This window comes from Triturus cristatus, chromosome 4_1, assembly GCF_964204655.1.
Source record: "Triturus cristatus chromosome 4_1, aTriCri1.1, whole genome shotgun sequence".
In the NCBI taxonomy this organism is placed as follows: domain Eukaryota; kingdom Metazoa; phylum Chordata; class Amphibia; order Caudata; family Salamandridae; genus Triturus; species Triturus cristatus.
In genome coordinates, this window is record NC_140585.1 from 1,222,819,470 (window position 1) to 1,222,843,433 (window position 23,964).

Sequence of the window (23,964 nt, forward strand, 5' to 3'; positions counted from 1 at the left end):
TGTGTGGTAGCATTAGGAATTATGGGACAGGGCGAAGCCCACTCCCCAAAGGAAGTGGTCATCCAGGGGTAAGTAGACCATTGGCTACTACCCCTCGTTCTCCTTACTGCTCCTAAATTGAGTATTTACAGGGTCCCCTGTTACCAGGACTTTGGATTTCGACAGATCAAGAGAAGGAGTGGGTGAAGAAAAGTCCTGCCACGAGAACAGAAGAGCAAAGACTGATTTGGCGCCAAAGATGCCAGCCTAACTGCTGCCCCCAAAAATTATAGAAGAAGCAGACTCCTCTTGCCGCTGTGCAGTCTCCAAGAAACCCAGAGGGCTGCCAGTGATTTGTCAATTGCCTGAAGAAACTCCCTTAGAGTAGAGGAGCTACTCCCCTGCAGCCGCAGGCACCAAAGACGCAAGGTGCGATCCATCGAGTTGTCGCTCCCCGGCCAGCCGACACAGCAGCTCCCCCGGAAGAGGACCCTGTGCTCTTGATGGTCAGATATGCCCCCCCCCCCCAATGAGTAAGAGGACACAGGACCAACTGGAGCCACACAGGACCAATATCCGGAGTACTGGAACAGTTACAGCAGCCAAGGCTGCCACTCGACGCCTTAAAGCACCTACGCACCCTTGCTCCAGAGCCTGAGTCCAAGGTAGGTGATGGTGCCAACAGAGTCACAAGACCCACAAGAGCTATGCCCATCCTTGGGTTTGCCCAGACTGGACTTCTAGTCGCTGCTGCAGCCTCTTTCTGCAGGCCCCCACCAATCGCAAGAGACTCCAGCACTGTATACGACGCCAAAAGACACCACTGCACCAGAGCCCCACAGCCCGGGGAGAAGTAGACCAAGGGTGTCCCTGTGTGCCCAAGGAACTCAAGGGTTGAGCCCCCCTGTGGGTTCCCCAGGACTGGTCATCCAGTCCCTGCTTGCAGCCTCTTTGTAACCGGACAGTTCTCCCATTGAAGTGAATGGGACACCCAATACTGTGACACACCTCTGCACCCGGACGCCCCAGAGTCTCCTGAGGTGACCTGCTGGTTTGGCCTTGGACCTTGCCCCATACTCTCCTCAAGTCCTGAAGAACAGTCTGCAAGTCGCTGCTAAATGCCCGAATGCAATACATGTTTTTCCTCCATAGGATAACATTACCAATCCAGAAATTGCACTGTGTCCATTTTCGAAAACTGTAAAAATTCATGACCTCAAAAAGTTAAACTTACCCGATTCTGATGATCTTGATAACTAAATTTATATAAAAGTACAGGTTATTTTTATAAATTGGTGTCGGATTTCTTTATTGAGTGTACGTCTCACTTACTGCCTTTGTGTGTAATAAATGCTTAGCACTACCCTGTGATATGCCCAACTGCTCGCCCACACTACTACAAAAGAGAGCATTCGGGGTGGCAGGCTGGTCAGCCAGAGCATGAGTAGTCAATAGGTTTTCAGGGGACACCTCTAAGGTGCCCCCTGGGTGCATGTATTAATAAATTCATCACTGGAATCAGTAAGGGCTTATTAATACGAGATATTCAATTCCAAACATCTCTAGTTTCAGTGAAACCACCATGTAGCTGGGGAACTCGTAAACCCCAGTGTCCAGAACATGTACTCAAAATGTCCTTCCCTGTTCACTTGTAATATCCGAGAATCGACTTGGACATCACAGAAGCATATCTGCTTGTGCAGATATGTCCACACATATAGTACAGTTCACCCTGTCTTAGGGCTGTAAGGCCTGCTGTAGGGGTGAATTCTATACTGCATGGAGTGTCTGCAGGCATGGCACAAAGAGGCCATGTTGTGCCTTCACTCTTCTCAGCACCAGGCAACGCAGTATGCAATGTCAGTTTGCATGATGGTGTTGAGGGGTCACTTAGGGTGGCACAATAGGTGCTGCAGCCCTTAGGGACCTTCTTTAGCCTCCTGCCCTAGGTATTAGGAGCACCATCTATCATGGACTTACTGGCGGTGCTGAAAATAGTGCCAATTCGGAGAACAATTGTACCATTTAGGGAAAGAGATCTGGCACTGGGGACCTGGATAGCAGGGACACAGTGCACTTTCTGTCAAAATTGCATCAGATACCAGGCAAAAAGTGGGGTTGACCATGTTAAAAAGGGGCACTTTCCTACAACAGGCTGCGCAGGAGTCCTCCTGATTGCCAGTAGACAGGCAGAGGTTACAGACTGTATGGAAGTCTGTCCTCTGGTACTCAAGAGTGGCAGTTAGGACAAAAGCGAAATGGAGTCCTTTCCCTAACAAGGAAATTCTCGTACGTGGAGGATGGTGGTGAAGGCCCAAGGGGGACAGACCCGAGCAGGAAATCGAAAAATTCAAACCTTGGAAACGACTCGTATGGGGTATACGATAGATGGAACTGGGCACACAATTGTAAATTCATCCAGTGAGGAACGGATACGAGCTTTCCCGGCGAGAACACCATGTGGTGTTAAACTGGAGCTCAAAAGGACATGTCTGAACCTGACAGGGTAGAAAAAACAATCTAACAATGGAGCCGATGCCCATGCGCATCCCCATTAAAAGACGGTGGCATCCCTATACCTCGTAATTTGAATAGACTTCTTAGAAGAAAAATATCTTGCACACGTCTGAGCGGAACCCTAGCTAGCAGGATTATGCACACCATGTGTATTTACAGCTACACATGCCACAAGTAGATTTATATTTGTGTTTTTTCTTTAAAAGAAATATATAACTCCTGTTAGATTTAGTTCAATAGCACAGAATTCTAAACTTCTTAAGGATGTCAGGAAAGCGGTCATCCATTAGCCTTGGGAACCGAGGGGTAACGGTTAACTCACCTTATCTGTGTAGCCTTCAAGAGGCACAGGAGTTCCCCACTTTAGGTCTCGAGTGATGCACCTTGGTTTCAGCCCATCACGGATCCAGGAGCGTGTGATGAAGCGGGCATTCGATGTCCAGTCTCCTACTGCTAATGACTGATCCAGCCACCTCTCCAGGCGCTCCTCCAGCTTGTGTTTGAGTAATAAACAAACAGGAATGAACATAAAGAACATTAAAAACACAATACTTCCCAACTGCTCATGTCATTTTAAGTGGCAGTAGAAATTGCAGCAGGCTAGGTCAGAATCTTGCAAATCAAAATTCTACCACCTGTCCCTTGAAACGGATACAGATTAACATTGTACTACGGAGAGGCATGTCTTTTGTTTGCCTATTGAAACCATGTCACACAATGAGAGGGGCCAGTCCGTTTACAACATGCATGGACATCGGCTATTAATGGGCAGTGCTGACATTTCCAGTACTGCCGAGTATGTACGCTTTCCACACAAATTACAAACTGGAAGAGCAAGAGATCTGACTGAAGTAAATTTGTCCAAAATTACACTGGTATTTGTTCATGAATTCATAGCCCTTTCAAAAAATGATATGATGAGGAATGGTTGCATTTTTTCTGTGGAGTGTCCAGTCAGAAGAAAAATTGTGCACTGTTTGTTTATTAATTGCTTCTTATGTAGTGAGATACCAGCTTTTATACAGCCTATTGGCACATGTTGGTGTCTTGGAATAGCACACTGAAGTCTGCTGGTTGACAATTTCTTTGTAGGGGGTAGAAGTTTTGTATTTTGAGGGAGAGTTATCCACTGGCGTTGCTGGCCCCTTGCTTAGAAGACTCAGTGCCAGATGTAGCAAGCGAAATAGCGATCGCAAATGCTGAAATTCACAGAATATCAGTGTTTGCGATCGCAATTGAGCTCTGTAGGTAGGCTAATAGCTACTTGCAAAATAAGGAATCGCAAAAATTGTGATTCCTTAATTTGTGCAAGCATTTAGGAAATCGCAATTTGAGATTCCCTAAATGCTATGCTAGTAGGCATCGCAAATTGCAATAATGCCTTAAGGAATCGCAAATTACCACCAACTTCAAGTTGGTGGTAAGTAGCGATTTCCTTTGAAAAAGCACTTTTTTGCTTTTTTCAAAGTGCCATGTGGCACACATACATGCCCTTAGGGCATGTATGTGCGTCACATGTGCACATATGCACAATTCAGGGGTGCAATAGGGTGTACTTCTGGAACCCTTGCACCCTTGAAGTTGCGTGCACAATTTGCGAGTACCTACTGGGTACTCGCAAATTGCGCGCGCAATTCCCATTCATTCCTATGGGCCTCTTGGACCATAGGAATTAATGGGAAGCCATTCCTTATTTGCGAGTTGCAATTTGCGAGTCGCAAATAAGGAATCGCAAAAATTATTGCAATTCCTACCTACATAGCATTTTGCGAGTCCTTAATAGCGATTCCCTAAAAACGCTATTAAGGACTCGCTAAACTGCTTTTACCTACATCTGGCCCTCAGCTGCTTATGGAGTCTAAGGAGAGTTTGTGAGTTTCCACTCATGGGAGAGGAACCTGGTGCTTTGTGCTCTGAAATTATTAATTTCCAAAGAGAGGGCGAGAGTGGCTACTAGAAAGGCTGCCTTGGCTAACATAGTTGCTTGTTGACTGTTTTTATACAGGTGGTAGCTGGAAGGTGGATTGGCTCTTATGGTTACCATATTATTTAAGTGGAATTGGTATGTTGTGTGATCAAAGATAATGTCTTGCCTTATGGAGGAGCCTAGTGCTGGAGTCAAAGTATCTTCGTGACGGACAACTTGGTTAGCATGACTGGTTTCCACAGAGGAGGCCCATTACAGGTAAAGGGGTTCCCTAGCGGTTCTGTGTATAATATGATTGGTATGAACTAGGCTTTGAAACATTTCTTGAACACCTACATATGATTGAATAGAAGTGTTCTATAGTTATGGGTTACCTTGCGTCCCTACAATATGGTTTCATAGCTGCCACGTTTCTCATATCAATGTCTGAAGGGCTGCTCCAGTTCATTGTTTTCCTTCTTGGAGTTCTGCGACCTGTAGTCCCGGTTTAATAATGATAAATAAGACTAGAAGACCCAAAATCGAAAGAAAAAACCTGGACTGAAGCAACTAGTCATGCATGGACCTGAGACATTTGGCAGGGCTGTGAATTTTGGTAGGTGCATGTGTGTGGAGAGAAATTATCTTTCTAAGCTAGTAAGTGCGCCTCTGTTCCAAAGCAAATTTGACCAAGTGTCACTGAAAGACACTGGTGCAAAAAAAGAAAAATACAGCTGTGGAGTATTAGCATACCTACTTTAAATATAGGTTTCTTCCTTTTCGCTTTAAAAGAAGGTGATTATGCCTATTAGCAGGATAGGAAGTGAAAATATTGTTATAGAGGCTCTTGGTTCACATGCTGCATGTGTAAGGCGAGTCAGGGCTGTCCTTCAGTAATAAAGCTTGCAACACATGAAACTAACTTCGTCATGATACATTTTCAATCCTCAAGAATTGGAAACACTTCCAAAAATCCTTAAGGTGACATACTATTTTTCACAAGACTAACTCACAATATAATCACTAATATGTGGTACCTTTGGCAGGTCCAGGAACAGGTGCTTGGTCGATCTTATGACTGGAGACCCTTTGCACATCTTGCACTGAGGCTTCTGTAGTAAGAAATGTATCACACAACACACTGTTAGAGATACCCCAAAAACATCTTTATTTGTAATGCGTGAACTCCAATAGTATCCAACTGGTTAGAATATTACTCCCATCTTCAATGTCAAAAATCTATTTTATAAGTTATCCACAGTATGATATACACTTATATTAAGTGTTTTACTATTTAAATCTATGACATACAGACTCCAAGTTGCTGTTCACAACCCATCCTGTCTTCCAACCTTAAGAAATAAACCTCACAAAAAACAAAGTATTAATAATGCTTTACTTTATGTAATTTCCATCATGGCAAAAATGGCATCTCCAATGACATCATGCTTACGCAAACAACAATAAATAAACCACAGGAATCTTGTGTCAAAAGTTTCCACAATGTGCAGAATTTTGAAAAAAAAATCTGTGGAACACTTTTTAATGTGTACATTATTTCTTTTACAAGGACACTTAAAAAAATTCTTAACAACAGCATATAAATCTTTTTTTTGAACGTGCACAATTTTATTCTAAAAACGCGTACAGATGCTTTTCAGAAATGTCAGGATTAATTCATATAATGATCAAAAAAACACTGAACACTGAGAAATCAATATGGTGTGCCTTTGTTGGCAGACCGTAAATGGAAAGCAACAAAGAATATGAACATTGGCATTTGCAATCTGGACTACTAGCTTGCCTCTAGGATGTTACCTTGAGCTCCACAGCATTAATCAGCTTCCCGCACTTGTCGCACTGATCCCCCCGTGCCTCCTCATAGCTACAGAAGGGGCATATCCCCTCAACAAAACGGTCTGCAAGGAACTTCTGGCACTTCTCGCAGCGAAGCTGCTCCACTGTGTCCGTCAGCAAGAATCCCCTCTCCAGTAGGCGGTTGAAAATGTCTTGGGCAATGCTGCATGTGCAGGAAAGTAAGATATTAGAACGGGCAGTACATTCCACCTCACACATCTGGTGTTTTTAGAATGGATGGGGAAAGAGCAGACTCTTATAAATACATCTTTAGATCAGTTCTTCCGATTCATTTAATCTTCAAGGTATTTCGAAAACTTTGGTATGATATTGTTAAGGTCACATTACTACTGCATGAGCTTTCGCTTCATTTAGAATACACAAAATTGTATGCCCGACTTATCACTGTCGACTTCAAACACATCTGCTTCTGTGTTCACTCCATTTTGATACATGCGTAACCCTCATGATTTGCCCTAAACACATTTGTAGGTCTCTTCTCACACTCCATTCTGAGGACACCTACATGAACGTTCAACATCTGACCATTTTCTGTTATGCCTGTGCTCACACCTAATGATTTGCTACTATAAGCAGGTGTGCCTGTGCGGACACTTATTTCTGTTGATATCCTCATGATCCAAACCAGCTGCCCCTGCACACACGCCAACAGTGGAGTGGTTACACATCCTTCACCCGCTACAGAGCACACTGTTCTAGTAGTACCCACGTTGTCTGCTGAGAAGTGGTGGTCCTGCCGAAGTAGTCAAAGGAAATATCGAACCACTTGTAGATTTGGGTGTGGATGGCAGCGTACTTGTCGCATATTTCCTTTGGTGTGACCCCCTCCTCCATCGCCTTTGTCTCTGTTGCTGTTCCGTACTCATCTGTGCCACACACAAATAGGGTGTTCCAGTTGCGCAGGCGGCAGTATCTGGTCAAATGGAACACAAGAGTGGTGACTCATGGAAAATTAGACCTTTGTAAAATTAATAAGTGCTCACCATCAGTCACAATGAGCCTTCTGTGCCAGCAATTATGCCCTTGTGCAGTCGTTGCCAGTAGCATGACAGGTTAGACCTACCTTGCAAAGACGTCAGCGCTTAAGACACAGCCAATAATATTTCCGAGATGGGGCACATTGTTCACGTAGGGCAGGGCACTGGTAATAAGGATATTCTTCTCATTCTCCAGTGGGAGGCTGGGGAGGACCAAAATAAAAAACAGCAGAAAATCAGGAGGAATCCACATAAAGAAGATACAGATCCAAAACATACATTTAATGGCTCAGCTGTCACTGAGCCAGTCTTTCTTATAGAAGAAAAAACAGGTTAAGAATACATTTATAAACAATATCTTTTAGGGGCCAACTCCTCACTAATATGACTTATAGCTAGGCTTTCCTGTTTTCAGTTTCTATTTTTGGTAAATTCTGGTGGGGTTTTTTCAGTTTTTTCAATACCTTAAAAAACAGTGGTTATCAGTGGTTACACATTTTTGCGCCATTAACAACAACAGAAACAGTGTTTTTACGGTGTTTATGGAATTTTAATTTAATTTTAATTAATGTTCGCTTTCTGTACTAATGAGGTATATGAGGTCCAAATACATTTTTACTGCACCAGAATGGACTACAAAGTCAATAGCATTCTTCATTAACTGTGAGATTATAAAGATGTTTTCAGCATACCGTCTAGCAAGTGACAAGGATCTCTTACAGGGAAGCACTTCAGCTTAAGTATCGATTTTGACAAACCATCATACAACTTTTTGACTTACTTAGCTGAATTACTGAGTGAAAATACAAACAATATCACTCCAATCTTTATTTAACTTGGTAGGAACGTTTTTGCAGCAGCATTCCAAGCGATACTGTGTTCCATTTTTACCAAACCTCTGGTGTTCTGTTTTCACCACTATCTCAGATGCTTGGTGACAACATTTTTTTTCACATATACCAGTCCCTTCATCTTGCATTGAATGTTTAAAGCTTGGGGTGTTTGGCAATTCACTTGCAATCAACAATGACTTACTAGAAAAGGGGGCTGATGTATCAAAGGATTTCACCCATTCTCTGTCTGTGGGTAAATGTGATGGTAACAAATTAGGAAAGATTCTCATGAAACCAGCCAAATGTAACCAAAATATCAAATATGATTTTGATATTTCCAGATTCTCTACAGTTTATAAAATAACTAAATAAGACCGAAAACATGCTTCTAAACACTGCATCTTTAGACCAAAGACCACAAAACTTAAAAAACCAGAATGAAGAAGAGACAATGTTTTAGCGACATCCCTTAACAACAAAAGTCAAGCAGAATAAAGTTAGTCCAGTCTTTCTTGATGCTACCTTGCATAACAAAGTTACATTGTATTGGCCCCTTCAGGAAGAAATCAAAATGTCTCTTTCACTCATCTTTTCCTTTCTTTGAATGACACTTAGTTTGTGGTTGCAAAGGTGTTTTTTCAGTGTTTATATGTTTACACCATTGATGGCTATTTTCCTTTCGGTGGGGTTTTATCAGTTATTGTAGGTTTAAACCTAAAACCATACAGCCTACTTATAGCCATTTAAAGGGGCGGGGCATATATATCATGGTTTCAGTTTGAATTTTAAGTAAAGAAACAAACTTATACTGTCCCTGTTTGAGCTGTATGTATTTTTAATCGGAAAAACATTTCCTGGAGGAAACAGAACTGAACTCTTTCTCCCTCTGAAAGATGTTGGGGATTCACAGTGCAGTTTAAACAAAACCGTGTCTTACTGACTTTCCCCGGACGCTGATGATCAAATTAATTACTTTTGGTAACACTATTTCTGGTGAATACTCTACCTATTCCTTGCCTTTGGAATATCCCCCCAGCTGCCTCACTGGATCAGGAAGTTTTCACAGCAGTGCTCCCGAACACTAGTCTATGGAGCTGTGTGGTTCTGCACTGACCTTTTTCCGCCTCATAAGTGACGGAGCAGACTCACATATAACCACCACCCATACGCGTCACCTGCTTGACTCTCTGCTCCCTTCATGTGGACAACATAGTAATTCTTGGTACCAAAAGGCAGATTTATAATTCAGATCATTTTTACTCGGTAAAAAGAGAGCACTCCACAGCGCAGGGAAGTGGGGGGGCATGGAGGGGGAAGGGGGCAGTGAGGAACCTGCGGTTGGATAGTCTCTACCAGAAAGAATATTACCGGAGGTAAGTAACTTATTCTTCTGTCGGACACTCATAACTATAGATTCATCACCTGTACAAAAGATACCAAAGCAGTACCTCCCAAGGTGGAAGCTCTAGTGAGTGGGCTCAGACCAAAACATTTCTAAGGACTGAAGAGGCGAGACACCCTTCCTGTCAAAGCCGGCTGTGAAGGCAGTAGTGCTTTGTGAAAATGTGTAATGATGCCCACATCCTGGCCTTTCAGGTGTCAAAAACAAACACTCTACATTACAGCACTGTGGGAGCAGCCCTGGACCCATGGAGTAAGTCCTCATTCCTTTTGGAGGCTGCCTGTAAGCCGATAAGTGGCAGAACTTAATGCAGAGGACTATCCTCCTTGACAAAGTCCATTTAAGCACTGCCCTACCTTTCTTTGCGCCGGAGAACCCACAAAAAGTTGCTCGTCCACCAGATGGTCTTTGGTGCGATCTATGTAAAAGATAAAGGCTCTTTTGGGGTTCAGCCGATGGACTCTCTCCTCTTTCAAGGGGAAGGGAGGAGGAGCTAAGAACGTTGGGTGGGTGATGGAGGCCCAACAAGAAAAGGGTTCACAGACTTTTGGCAAAAAGGCCATCCTGGTCCTCAACACTAACTTTTCTTGGAAAAAAGTGGTTAAGGCAGCTGCACCAAAGAGAGCCTGGAGCTCACTCATGCAATGAGCTGAAGTGATCGCGAATAGTATGACAGTTTTGAGTGCCAGGAGACATCACAAGTAGCTTAACTGTGAATTGGCCTGAAGGGGACCAAATTAAGATTTACAGTGGCGTCAAACAGTTTGGAGAATTAAACATGGACGGTTGGTAAGGTACACACATGAAAGCACTAATGGGGACCACTGCAAGACTGTGCTAGGCCAAAGACTGAACAAGCAATAAAACATCCAAAAATTTGGCTGGTAAGGGTCTGTGTTATGGACTTCACACCAGGCCACAAATCTGTCCCAGCACCTGGCATAATTGAACTTTATAGAGACGCGCCTGGCAGAGAGGCTGACGTCCACAAACTTAGATGGTAGATCGAACACTGTCAAGAGCTGCCTACTCTTAAAAAATTAAAAAGAAAACTTTTTATTTTTGCTTTTAACTCATCCTGTTTTTCTGGCAATAAACAACAAATCTTTTCCACTTTGCAGCGTAGCGGGCTCTAGTAGTAGGACGTCTAGCTTCTCTGATGACGTTCATACAGTCAGGGGGAAGGTTAAGGTTTCCGAATTCTAGGATCTCAGGAGCCAGATCGCAAGGTTGAGCTAAGCTGGGTCCGGGTGTCTGATCTCTCCATGGTTCTGGGTTAGGAGGCATGGTGAGAGGTGTAACTTTTGGTGTGGCACTACCGAGAGTTCCAGCAGCGTGGTGTACCACGGTTGTCTGGCCCATGTTGGAGCTACTAGAATCAGTGTGAGGGAGTGCTGTTGTAGCTTTCGCACCACTAATGGAATTAGTGGGAGAGGTGGAAAGGCGTACGCAAATTTGCCTGACCAGTTCATCCATATCGCATTGCCTTTGGACAATGGGTGTGGGTATCTGGCGGCGAAGCCTGGGCATTTTTGTTTTCGTGGGTGGCGAAGAGGTCTATGTGTGGATGCCCCCACATCTGAAAGAACGGGTGAAAAACCTGCGAGTGAAGTTCCCACTCGTGGATCTGCTGCGTCTGTCTGCTGAGCAGATCTGCCATGGTGTTTTGGACTCCTGGGACATGTTGGGCTAGGAGAAAGATTTTGTGTGGAATTGCCCATCTCCATATGCTCTGTGCTAGGTGAGAGAGCTGTGGAGAGTGCGTGCCGCCTTGTTTTTGAATGTAGTACATGGCCGTCATGTTGTCTGTGCGAATAAGGACTGCCTTGCCTAAAATCTGTGTCTGAAAGGATTTCAGGGCTAGAAAGATTGCCAGTAACTCCAGATGGTTGATGTGGAGAACGTTTGTTGCGGCGTCCATGTGCCCTGCACTGTGAGGTGTAGTAGATTAGCTCCCCAGCCGGAGAGCGATGCGTCTGTTAGGATTATTTGTGGAACCGGGTCCAGGAACGGTCGACCTCTGGAAAGATTTGTGGTGTTCCACCACTGCAGAGAGCGATGGGTGCGACAGTCTACCAACACCAGATCTGTCAGTTGCCCCTGGGCCTGGTTCCATTGGCGCGCTAAGCACTCTTGGAGTGGACGCATCTGGAGTCTTGCATGAGGCACTATGAAAATGCAAGAGGCCATCATCCCTATTAGTTGCATAAACACTCTTGCTGGGAGAGAGTGTTGAGGTGTGAATCTTTGACGCAAAGTCTGAATGCTTGCAATCCTGGCAGGATTGGGGTAGGCTATGGCTTTTGAGGTGTCTATGGTGGCACCAAGGTATTGCTATGTGTGGGATGGTATGAGCTGGAACTTTTGGTGGTTCACCGTGAAACCTAGCTGGTGAAGTAGCTGGATGGTAGTGGCGGTGTGATGTACACATTGGTTGTAGAACGTGGCTTTTATTAACCAGTCGTCCAAATATGGGAAGACGTGAATGTGCTGTCTTCTGAGGTGTGCCGCCACTACCGCTAGGCACTTGGTGAATACCCTTGGTGCTGTTGTGACCCCGAATGGGAGCACCTTGAACTGGTAGTGTTGCCCGTCCACTACAAATCTGAGGTACTTTCTGTGAGCATGGAGTACCGGAATGTGAAAGTATGCGTATTTCAAGTCCAGTGTGGTGAGAAAGTCTTTCTGGGAGAGGAGCGGAAGTACCTGCTGAAGTGTTACCATGTGAAAATGGGCCGAATCTATGTATGTGTTTAGAGGCCGGAGATCTAAAATAGGTCGTAGAGTCTCGTCTCTTTTTGGTATCAGAAAATATAGGGAGTAGACCCCTAAATTTTGTTGACTGGCGGGGACTTGTTCTATCGCATGTTTTTGTAGGAGGGAGATTACCTCCTGTTTTAGTAACGTGGAATGTTCTTGTGACATTGGGCGTTGCATGGGTGGAATGTTTGGGGGGGTAGATGTCAATTCTAGGCAGTACCCTGAACGAATAATTTGGGTCACCCATCTGTCTGACGTGATGGTCTCCCAGACGTGAAGGAAATTTTGTAGCCTGTCCCCGACCGGAGTGGGATGGTCTGGAGGGAGCAGGGGGAAGTCATTGGGTAGGCGGTGTGGCAGAGCTGGCGGTATTTGTTTTGCCTCTGCCTTTATTGTTATTGCCTCTATAGCCGCCTCTTTGATAACCCCTTGTGAAGGTGGATTGAGCAGGGAATTTGTAGGAAGTGGACGCGCTATCTGAGGAGTAGCCTCTGGCCGTGCCCCGAAAGGAAGAGCGACGAAAGGAGCGCCTAGGGGGATGTGACTGCAGGGCTCCCATAGATTTCGCTGTATCTGTGTCCTTCTTCATCTTCTCGAGGGCCTCATCTACCTTTGGGCCGAATAGATGTTCTTGATCAAATGGGTGATTTAATATGGAGGCCTGTACCTCAGGTTTAAAGCCTGAAACTCTCAGCCAAGCATGGCGACGGAGGAGGACGCTAGTGTTAATGGCCCTGGAGGCTGTGTCTGCTGCGTCTAAGGCACAGAGTATAGAGGTGTTAGTTATGGTCTTACCCTCTTGAATTAATTCATTGGCCCTATTTTTGTATTTTTCTGGGAGATGGTGCATGATGGTTTCTAGTTCATCATAATGCGCTCTGTCGTATCTGGCCAATAGCGCTTGAGTGTTGGCGATACGCCATATATTGGCTGCCTGTGACGCAGTGCGCTTTCCTGACGCATCCAGTAGCTTTGACTCCTTGTCAGGTGGTGGTGCTTCGCCCGACGCCTGGGAGTTTGACCTCTTCCGCGCAGTGGAATCTAGTGGCGCTGGCCCTTTGATATAGGCAGGATCTGTGGGGGCAGCTTTATACTTTTTCTCTATGCGTGGGTTAATAACCCTAGCCCTGACTGGGTCTTTAAAAACCTCTGGCGCATGTTTTATTACCCCCTTGAGCATAGGTAGTATGGAAGTAGACCTATGTGCGGTATCAAAGGTGTCGAGGAGGAAATCTTCCTCTACCGGGTCAGTGTGTAGCTCTACCCCGTGATAATGTGCCTCCCTCTGAAGTAGGTGGTGAAAACCTAATGAGTCTTCTGGTGGAGATGGCCTGGATGGATAAAGGTCATCTTGTGGGACATCTGGAATGTCTGGATTATTATAATTGTCCCATGGGTCTGTGTTATAACCTGTTGTGTTGTGTGCATCTTCCTTATTACTATTCTGTCCCTTGCTGCTCAGCCATGAGTGATGTCACTTAGAATGTTGGGTGTGAGGGACTGGGGAGTTGGCAGTTGGAAGAGATGGGGCTGAGCAGCAGGGAGGCTGCTCCTGGTGGGGCTCTCATGGGGACTTAACAGAGGCTCTACTGGAGATCTGAGGTCTTACTGATGATCTTTATATGGACTTTGTTACCTGTCAAATAAACCTACAACCTGTTCTAAGCGGCCTGTCTACGAGACATCCTTCATTATTACACTGGCGACGTTTAAGGGAGGTGTTTTTTCCCCTATAGGGTTCCCCTATTTCTGTGATTGGTATCATAGGGAGGTTTATTTTCCCTATTTCGGAGTCTTTTGGGAGGTGTTTTTCCCCTATAGGGTGACGTAGTTCCCCTATTTCTAAGTTTAAGGGAGGTGTTTTTTCCCCTATAGGGTTCCCCTATTTCTGTGATTGGTATCATAGGGAGGTTTATTTTCCCTATTTCTGTGTCTAGGGAGGTGTTTTTCCCCTATAGGGTGACGTTGTTCCCCTATTTCTGAGTTTATGGGAGGTGTTTTTCCCCTATAGGGTGTAGTTGTTGCCCTATTTCTGTAATTTGTATCATAGGGAAGTTTATTTTCCCTATTTCTGTGTCTATGGGAGGTATTTTTCCCCTATAGGGTGTAGTTGTTGCCCTATTTCTGTAATTTGTATCATAGGGAAGTTTATTTTCCCTATTTCTGTGTCTATGGGAGGTATTTTTCCCCTATAGGGTGTAGTTGTTGCCCTATTTCTGTAATTTGTATCATAGGGAAGTTTATTTTCCCTATTTCCGAGTTTATGGGAGGTGTTTTCCCCTATGGGGTGGTGTGTTTACCCCATTGCTGTTCATTTGTGGTGGTGTTTTCCCATCTAATTAGTTCCCTAGGGAGGGGGATGGGGTTCATTATTGATTTTCTTGCAAGTATTTTCTGATTTGTTGTATGTTTACTTGCATAATGAATTTTCTGTTTATGTATGCAATGGTATTTTGGTTATATCTTGATTTTATGCATTTGTATCTTTATGCTTTGTTTTCGTAAGGAAGGGAGATGTGTTATAACCTGTTGTGTTGTGTGCATCTTCCTTATTACTATTCTGTCCCTTGCTGCTCAGCCATGAGTGATGTCACTTAGAATGTTGGGTGTGAGGGACTGGGGAGTTGGCAGTTGGAAGAGATGGGGCTGAGCAGCAGGGAGGCTGCTCCTGGTGGGGCTCTCATGGGGACTTAACAGAGGCTCTACTGGAGATCTGAGGTCTTACTGATGATCTTTATATGGACTTTGTTACCTGTCAAATAAACCTACAACCTGTTCTAAGCGGCCTGTCTACGAGACATCCTTCATTATTACAGTCTGGGGATCCTGTAGGGGTGGGGTCTTGTGGCACATCCCCTGGATGGTAGTATGGGTCCCCCTGATCATCATGGTCTGGAGACGGGGTCCGAGAGCGATGAGGCAGGGGTGGAGAAGGCGGAGGGGGTGGAGAGGGTGGAGGAGGTGGAGGAGGTGGGGAAGGCACTCTGAAAGGGGAGGTAGCACAGTCTTTCCTCTTTGGAGGTGGAGGTGGAGGCGGAGCCGGTTTGTCCAAATGTCTCTTTTTAGAAGAGAGTGCCAAATGTCCAGTTTTTGGATCCTTGGTAAGTGTCTTTTGCAAGGGATCCAGTGTAAACAGTTCCTGAGATAATGTTTGTTCCGTCGGCGCCGAAGGTTTCGGGGCGATGACTTTTTAGGCTTGTCCGTGCCGTGCTTTTTTGGAACCTCCGATTTTTGGGTCGGCGCCGAGGTAGGCTTCGGCACGGGAATGTCGGTGCCGAGGGCCTTATGATGTTTGGTCGGCACCGAAAGGCTGGGTTTCGACACCGAGGACTTTGGTGCGGAGCTCGGTGTCGAGGTAGAGGCCGGTCTCTTTTTCGGTGCCGAAGTGTGTTTATCGGCACCGCTGGCAGGCTGGCTCGAGCCCGAGCCGCCGGAAGGCTTATTAGGCTTCTTCACCGGGCCCGAAGGTGGGGTGTTTGAAGCAGTGTCTTTGGTCTTGCCTAGGGGCGAAGGCGTGACCGAAGCCTTTTTGGGTGTCGGTGTGGGAGGGGGTATAGTACTCACGACCCTCTGCGCCGGGGTGATGTCCTCCACATCCGAGTTGTCGGCTTCGGAAGCACTGATGAGGTCCTCTTCGGTGTGCTGCTGTCCCGGAGCTTCGACGTCGTCCCCGAAGATGTCGACTGGAACGGAGGTCGAGGAGTGCGCCATGTTTCGTCTGGCCCTTCGATCTCGAATAGTCTTTTTCGATCTAAAAGACATGCAGGCGGGACAGTCTCGAGCCTCGTGTTCAGGGAAGAGGCAGAGGTTGCACACCTCATGAAGATCGGTGTGGGGGAATTTGGACCCACATCGAGGGCACTTCTTGAATGGAGTTCTTTCCATCAGCCGAGACCGGAGCTTGGATAGGCCCGAAGGCCGTCGTCGACGACTGTAATCGAAGATGTGTCGAGGAAAAAGTGATTGAGGAGATCTGGATCTGAACAATACCGCGATGAGCGAGGATTCCGCTTCCATCGTCGAACTGGAAATGTTCGGAACCAGAGCGCGAAGTATTACATCCGAGCCTGATGGCGGAAAAAAACAATCTGAGGATGGAGCCGAAGCCCATGCGCAATACGAACCAAGGGAGGAGTCACCGACCTCGTGACTTCCAAAGACTTTCCAAAAGGAAAAACAAACTGCAAACATCCGGGCCCAACACCAGATGGCGATCTATGCAAAAGTGTGTAATCTGCAGCTCATATGCCTCGAACATTAGTATTTCAAGGCAGGAGGCTTCATAGGCCTCTGCCGCCTTTGAGAGGCGACCAAAGGCTTACCCAGACAGGGGAGATTCCACCCCCTGCCCTGGGCCCATTTGTACCATGACAGCAGGAAAATTAGATATGCAGGAGGCGTGTTGCACTGCTAGGCTGGACACATCTCTAGGGTGAGCAGCTTGAAGTGAACATGAAGTTTGGAATTGCACCATCTTCTGTGTGATGGAATTAGGAATTCTGGGACAGGGTGATGTCCACTCCCTAAAGTAAGTGGTCATTTAGGGGGTGTAGTGAAACCATGGGTAAGTATCCCATTGGCTACTACCCCCTCACTGCCCTTAATGCCCTAAATTGAGTATTGATAGGACCCCCTGATATAGGACCCCCTGATACCAGGACTTCACATTTCAACAGACAAAGAGAGTAGACAAAGAAGAGTGCTGTTAAGAAAACTGAGGAGCAACGACTGACATAGCGCTAACCCTGCCAGCCTGCCTGCTGTCCCAGACAATCATGGAAAAAACGGAACCGTCCTGCAACTGTGCAGACTCCAAGAAACCTAGAGAGGTGTCAGTGCTTCGTCAAACAGAGAAACTCCCTTGGAGTAGAGGAGCTACTCCCCTGTAGCCGCAGGCACCAAAGAAGCAAGGTCTGGTTCACTGTCCTGCTGCTAATCAGGACTACCAACCCTACAGCCACCCAGTAAGAGGCCACTGTGCTCCTACAGGTCAGATCCTTCCTCCCTCCCACCAAGTGTAGGACGCAGAACCAACCGGAGCCGCACAGCACCAATGCCTGGGGTACCAAACTCCTTGCCGCAACCACGGTTTGTTGTGTCCAGTCTGGACACCAACGCGGAGGAAGACCGACCGGCACGTCGAGGGCCCTATGGACAGTGAGACCCACATGGAGAATAATCCAGCTGTCTTTTTTGCCCCTCTTCTGCAAAAACAGGACAAAGAAAAATAATACGACTGCCGCAACCCGACACCTCAAAGTACCTCTGCACCAGCGCCCCACAGCCAGAGTCAGAGAGAGGTGACGGTGCCAACAGGGTGTGAGACCCTCAAAGGCTGATCCACCCTTGGGTTTGCCTAGACTGGACTTCCAGTTGCCGCCTGCAGCCTCTTTCTGCAGGCCCCCTCCAAATGTGTCTCCAGCACCTGACTCAACACCAAAAGACACCACTGCACCAGAGCCCTATATCCTGAGGAGAAGTGGACCAACAGTGTCCCTATGTGTCCGAGCATCTCAAGATTCGAGCCCGCCTATGGGTTCACCCAGACTGGCTGCCCCAGTACCTGCTTGTAGCCTCTTTCTAACTGTACCGATCTGCACTGAAGTGAATGAGGCACCCAATGCTGTAAAGCACCTCTGCACCGAGCTGCATCAGTGCCTCCCGAGTGACCTATTGTTGCTGCCTTGGACCTTGCACTGTAATTCAAGTCCTGGAGAACAGTTCCATATGTCGCTGTTAAGTGCCCAAATGCAATACATGTTTTTCCTCCACAGGATAACATTACCAACCCAGAAAATGCACTGTGTCCATTTTCAAAAACTGTAAAAAATCATGACCTTGAAAAGTTAAAGTTACCCAATTCCGAGGATCTTGGTAACTACATTTATATAAAAGTACATGTTATTTTTATAAATTGGTGTTGGATTTCTTTATTGAGTGTATGTCTCACTTACTGCCTTTGTTTGTAATAAATGCTTAGCACTACCCTCTGATATGCCTAACTGCTCACCCACACTACAACAAAAGAGAGCATTTGGGGTGTCATGTGTGCCTCTGTAAACCAACTGAGATTTTCCTAGACTCTTTACACAGTGTAACTCTTTTAGTCCACTATATAAAGAGCCAGGTTCCTTCAGCCCTCCAGTGGCACACCACAGAAAGAGTAATGGTGGGAGAAATTCTGCTGCGAATGCGAAGGTTGCTGGAAGGATCCGAATACGATTTGCGTATTGTCAGTAAAAAAAAAAAAGAAGACTTCTTTTGATTGGAGAAGTAACGCCAAAAGAGTACAACAGATGTTACATAGGAGAGCCATTACGATTGCGCTGAGTAGGACACCACAGCTAATAGGTTTACGGCTGGTGGAAGAAAAAAGTTTGGAGTTCGAGGGGTGAAGAAAGAATGAATCAGTTTCACCCTAACTCCTGGATTTTCGACCTGAGTATGGCATGTTTGAAGGAGTTGAATGCTGCTGACAAGTCTAGTAAGATGAGCAGGCCAATGCCTCCACTGACGACAGCTAATAATAGGTCACCTAGAACTATGGTTACCACCAGTTCTGTGCTGTGGCAAGATCTAAAGCCTGTTGTAATGGACAAGAATTGTTGTAGATAATTAAAGACAAATTTCTCTAGGACATGAGGCAAAAAATGTAGCAGAGAAAGATGCCAGAAATTAGTAGGATCTGAAGGTGAAAGATTAGGCTTTTTTTAAAGTGGCCTAATCATGGTTTCCATTGCTCCAGAACAGCCTCTTGCTTCACGGAGCGATTGCTCAACTTGGTCACACCAGAGGCAATGTGTGGGGCTAAATGTTTCATAACCCTGGCTTGACAAAGGTAGTTCGATGAATCAGCGGGTCTAGATAATAAAAATATTTCTGGTAATTCATGTGAAATGATTTACCTGAACAAAAATACTTTTTGGGTGGTAGAGAGGAAGGGCCAACTCGCAACTCGAGTGATTTCCCTAAAGTGAAACAAATTCTCCAGTTTTAATGAGAGTGGATATTCTCAATTTTAGTGAGAAAAAAATTCAGAGAGATCATTGCAGTATTCCAGTGATGGGCGATTTGATTTTGGCATGCTAGAAGAGCTGCCAAATCCTCAATAGTCCTAAAGAGTTCATTGCTTAGACTAGAGGTATGACTAAAACAGGAGGAGAAATAGTCAAACTTTGACCAATGTATATGGCGTTTACATTCAACTAGTGCATCAACATATTGCACGTCGACAACCTGTGCATACTTCAGCCCCCATTGTCTTTCAGCTCTTCTTTTTTCTAGTTTTAAGCTTGCATGATTGGGGTGAACCACAGATTTCATTTTGGGGCTGATCTGATGGGGCAGGCATGGTGCCAAAAAGATAAGACAGCTTGTCCCCTGAATCATGGCCTATGGGATCTAAGAAGAGGTTGGAAGGGTGCCCACAACCTCAGGGAGGGAAAAAGTATTTCCAATTTCTCTCAGTGACTTTGGATTTAAGAAGAAGAAAACATGATTTACATGCTGTAAGTTGGTCTGTCCAGGGCACAAGGGCTGCATCACATTTAATGTCAGCAGTGCAAAAAATGGTATCTTACCTGCTAGGCAAGACAGTTCAGTGTTAATCACTGAAACGTTATAGACTTCATGGTCTTTCAGACAATTTTTGGAAGAGATGAATAGTTAGTCTGGCCAGTAATTAAAAACACCTAAGATAAAGACTACTTGTTTAATGCAAAATTACTAATGTCATCTATGAGGGCATATGCCAGTTCAATCTAACACTGAGGTGGATGGTAAACTAAAATAAATGTTAAAGTAAATCGACTCCAGTTTGCATTCACAAGTTTTATTGTAAAGTAATAAAGGATTATTACTTTGTAAGTATTTTGTGATGGTTCAAGTTCGAATACGTTTTTGTCAAATAAAGCCATTTAATCCTTAACATTGTTAAGGCAATTGTGTCTTAAGGCAGAGAAGCTGGTGGCATGATTTCATCATCTAGTCTAGAAGTTAACGGCCTTGTGGAGTCAGGTTTCCGTTAAACAGCAGAGGTATAGCAAATGGGTTTCACAAAGTTCTGCTATTTCCAACTGGTGTTAAAAAGCAGAGAGTACATAAAATGGTTTTGTGTTTGAATATACAATAAATTTGGGACATGCGAGTAGACAAGCATGCAACAAGTTATCCACAAACATAGAAATAATATGTATTCCTCATAGCTGAGGAAAAGAAAAAATACACCAAAGAATCAGAACCAGATTCCTACAAAAAGAAATTTTGATCCTACAGAGGCTCCCCCTGTTATGGGCCCCTCCAACGAGGGGCCTATGTTTTCTATACCCATCGTATGGCTATAGAAAACATGAACAGAAACCGAGCATAACAGCATACATTAGATGTGAGTAATGATATCTGGCATAGCCCAACAAGGACATAACACGCGAGAGTTTCAGTCACCATTCACCAGAAAAGCAGTGCAAGCAAAGTGTTAGGGAGTGTCAGAGGCTAGGTATTCAAGAAAAGGGTTCTAGATAGAGTTGTATTCAATCAACTGATAATTCCCCTTATAGATTGATTTTCCAAAGGCGGCAAACAAAGCCATGGCCTCTTACCAATCCGATATCTGAGATGGAGTAATAGATTTCCATTTTCGAAGGATACAGATTTGTGCAGTGGCCAGTGAAGATGCAAGCCACTAGCGGCCATGGGAAGTGAAACCGTTGATGGAATCTGTGTAATGCAGAAATGCCTACTGTAGTGAGGGATGGACTATAAATGAGTTGGTGTAGTGTAATACCTTCCAGACAGCCTTCCAATAACTGGTGACGTTTGGACAGGCCCAGAGAATTTGGAGGATATCCACTCTCGGTGGGCCACAACGGCAGCAGTTGGAATGAGTGTTAATGTGGGCCCGATGCAGTTTATGCAGAGACCAGTGCTGGTTATGCAGTTTTTTTTTAAATAAATGAACTTTAGAGGCGCCTCCAGCAGGCCTCTGTCTTAGGAGGATGTCAAGTCAGGCCATTTATCATCTTTGTAAGCCTCCTGGCTCTTCCTAAACTACACGTCTTCTAAGTATTTCTTCATCGGCTTAGAATACAGTTCTGAAATAATCACTGCGCAGATGTCAGAGACCAGCTTTTAGTAGGAGCCCCACTTCGAAATAGTCATGAAAAGTAGAGGGGGGGCATCGTAAAAGGTCGACTGAGCTTTTTGGAAAGGCAACTAACCAACTGTGTGTAGTTCCAGGTAAAAAATGGTTTGGATTTTAGTGTCATAATTGAGGGGTAGCGACCAGTAAGAGAATAAAATACCCATTGCAGTAGAGCATTTTGGTAAAAGTTATTGTTGAGTGTGTAATAACAGCATCAGCATGTATAGAAATGGGGATAAAAGAGGAATGAGCTCATAGGGGCCATGCATGAAATAATGAAAATATTTATGACCTAGGAGCAGAGAGGGTGGAATCACATCTATTAGTGAATGGAGGCAGTATGGCTGGAGGCGTTCGGGTGCGGACAAGCTTGCTTTTGGCATGACTGCACAGCAGCCATTATTAAATAGGGGCTCAGAAGTGTGGTAGAATAAACACTGGAGGAATACCCGCAAGTGAAGCGTACCCCTCACCGAAATGTTGTTTCAGGAAAACTGAACCATCAACATACTGGCAGAAAGCGTTGGGCTATGGCTGGTAAGGAGAAAGCCCTTAGAGGAAAATTAAAATAAGGTTCGATTTAGCTTAAATCGAGGTCAAATACAGAGGTATTAACAAATTAGACAGCCTGCAGCACAATAACGCATGAAAGAGGGTTACTTGTGGTACAAATACATAACTGGTAGGGACAAGGTATTGCAAGCATGAGGAGAAAAGGTCTTGAAAAGAACGAGTAGCCTGCATTAAGGATGAGCTAGTGATAGGCACAAACTAATCCCCACCCTCCTCATTAGCAGTCTCAAAATAGGTTCTGAAAGGAAGAGCTCATAGAACACTAGAGTGAGACCCGCAGGGGAAGCAGAGCCCTCACTCACAGTAATTCAGATGACGATAGAAATACGGTGCGATTCAGATCCTTGACCAACTGGCTGTAAGTGTGGTGCTATGGCATATACGGAAAATGCCCTTCGAGGGAAAACAAAATAAGAGTCTTGGATCACCTTTTATAATGTCCAAGCAAACTGCCTGAAATATAGCTAGAAACTAGTATAAGAGCAATGTAAAATATGCACACTTTTTATTCCACAACATAAACAACATTTCATAAAACATACTGGCTCTGGCAAAACAAAATAGAAGGAACACATTTTAAAACCAAGACAGATTGAACTGAGCACAGAATAAATATGCAGCATGTTTGAAGAACACAGTTGGCTCTCCAGCTCATAACTACAACCTGCCTCAGGGAAACCCCTCTTTAAAAGGTGGAGCAGAGGGCCAAGTGACACAGACTGGATTTTTAGATTGTCAAATTGCCAATTTTCTTCAGAGATCTATTGCCAGAAAACTGAGAAGGCTCACTTGAGTTGCCAATTAAAATGCCACATGATCAAAGCCCCAGATAAGTCCCTATTTCTGCTGTTTCCCAGCCTTGCAATCCCTGGCCTAAGGTTTTGCTTCAATGCCACTTACATCGGGTGGTGCCGCTGGCGGATTCTTGGACATGCAGACAAGCACTTCGCCCAGACTTCAGCCGCTTTAGCAATCTCTTCATCAGACAGGAGGCACTGAGCAGAAGGTTCTTCTTCCTGTTTGACCAAGATATGAAAAATATTGGCAGTAGATTTCCTTTTAACACAATACAATACAGGACATAGAATTGAGCTCATTTACATATAAGCTGAAACTAACTTTCCTCCTTCTGAGGTTGGTACTATCAGATGTTATCTGTAGAGCTTTGGAAAAGCAGAAGCCCTGCGCCATGTACAAACTATATAAATCAGGTTATTATTGGTTATATTCGGATATATTTGTGTCAGATAAATGTATAACTCTATAGATGTACCCAAGTACTGAATGTAGCAGGGGCAACAAGATCAAAGCTAGGGCTTAACTGCATTCCCCACTCATGTTTTGATATTTTTATGAAGCTCATGTGTTAAAGGCTTTTTCTTCGATACAATGGGGTTTGCAAATGAAAACGTGTGGCTGCTGCAATTTTTATTTTCTGAGTAGGATCAACCATAGGTAAATTGGCCTTCAAGGAAATCATGAGATTTCCAGGTAAGCCTATGCCTCAAGGGTCATTGTCAGGACAAGGATAAAGTCTGTTGGTATAAAGGTGACTTGTCACTCAAACCTCAAAACTCACTCCTTTCCCAACCAAGAGTAGCCTGTCACCTCTTGGTGGGACAAGAAACTGCTTCTCAAAGCGATTAATAAGAGTTCTGCAACACACTTGTACACATGAAGTAAAAATCAACAGCCCGCTTCTATCTCCAAAATGACTCACAGTTTTCAACTCAGTGGAAGGATCAGACTGATGGCAGAAGCACATGTGGGTGTTGCTAAAAGGGGAGCTCGGCCATAATACAAAGATAACATTAACCTGCTCCTGTGTCCTATCTATCTACTAAATCTAACAGTGGGAAGATTTCACAGCAAGAGAAACAACAGAAAATTATGCCAAAGGTGAGCAGCTTTGAAAAGCCAACATCTAAGAAAACACACTTTAAAGGACTGATTAGCTAAATTATGGTTTGCTTCTAGGAGAATGAAGAGTAAATTTCCTG

At 44.8% G+C, this 23,964-nt stretch overlaps 1 protein-coding gene across 2 annotated transcripts in view; it reads right to left on the reverse strand.

The window, feature by feature from the left end:
• The window catches only part of MARS1 (methionyl-tRNA synthetase 1), a 253,255-nt gene that overhangs the window by 125,997 nt on the left and 103,294 nt on the right, over positions 1-23,964 (reverse strand). For both annotated transcript variants that reach the window (XM_085654605.1, XM_085654606.1), the window contains exons 7-12: positions 22,865-22,980; positions 7,344-7,460; positions 6,990-7,193; positions 6,221-6,422; positions 5,440-5,514; positions 2,819-2,989 (exon numbers count right to left, since the gene is read on the reverse strand). In XM_085654605.1, coding sequence (XP_085510731.1) covers positions 2,819-2,989; positions 5,440-5,514; positions 6,221-6,422; positions 6,990-7,193; positions 7,344-7,460; positions 22,865-22,980 — 885 coding nt within the window. The remainder of the gene's footprint in view (positions 1-2,818; positions 2,990-5,439; positions 5,515-6,220; positions 6,423-6,989; positions 7,194-7,343; positions 7,461-22,864; positions 22,981-23,964) is intronic.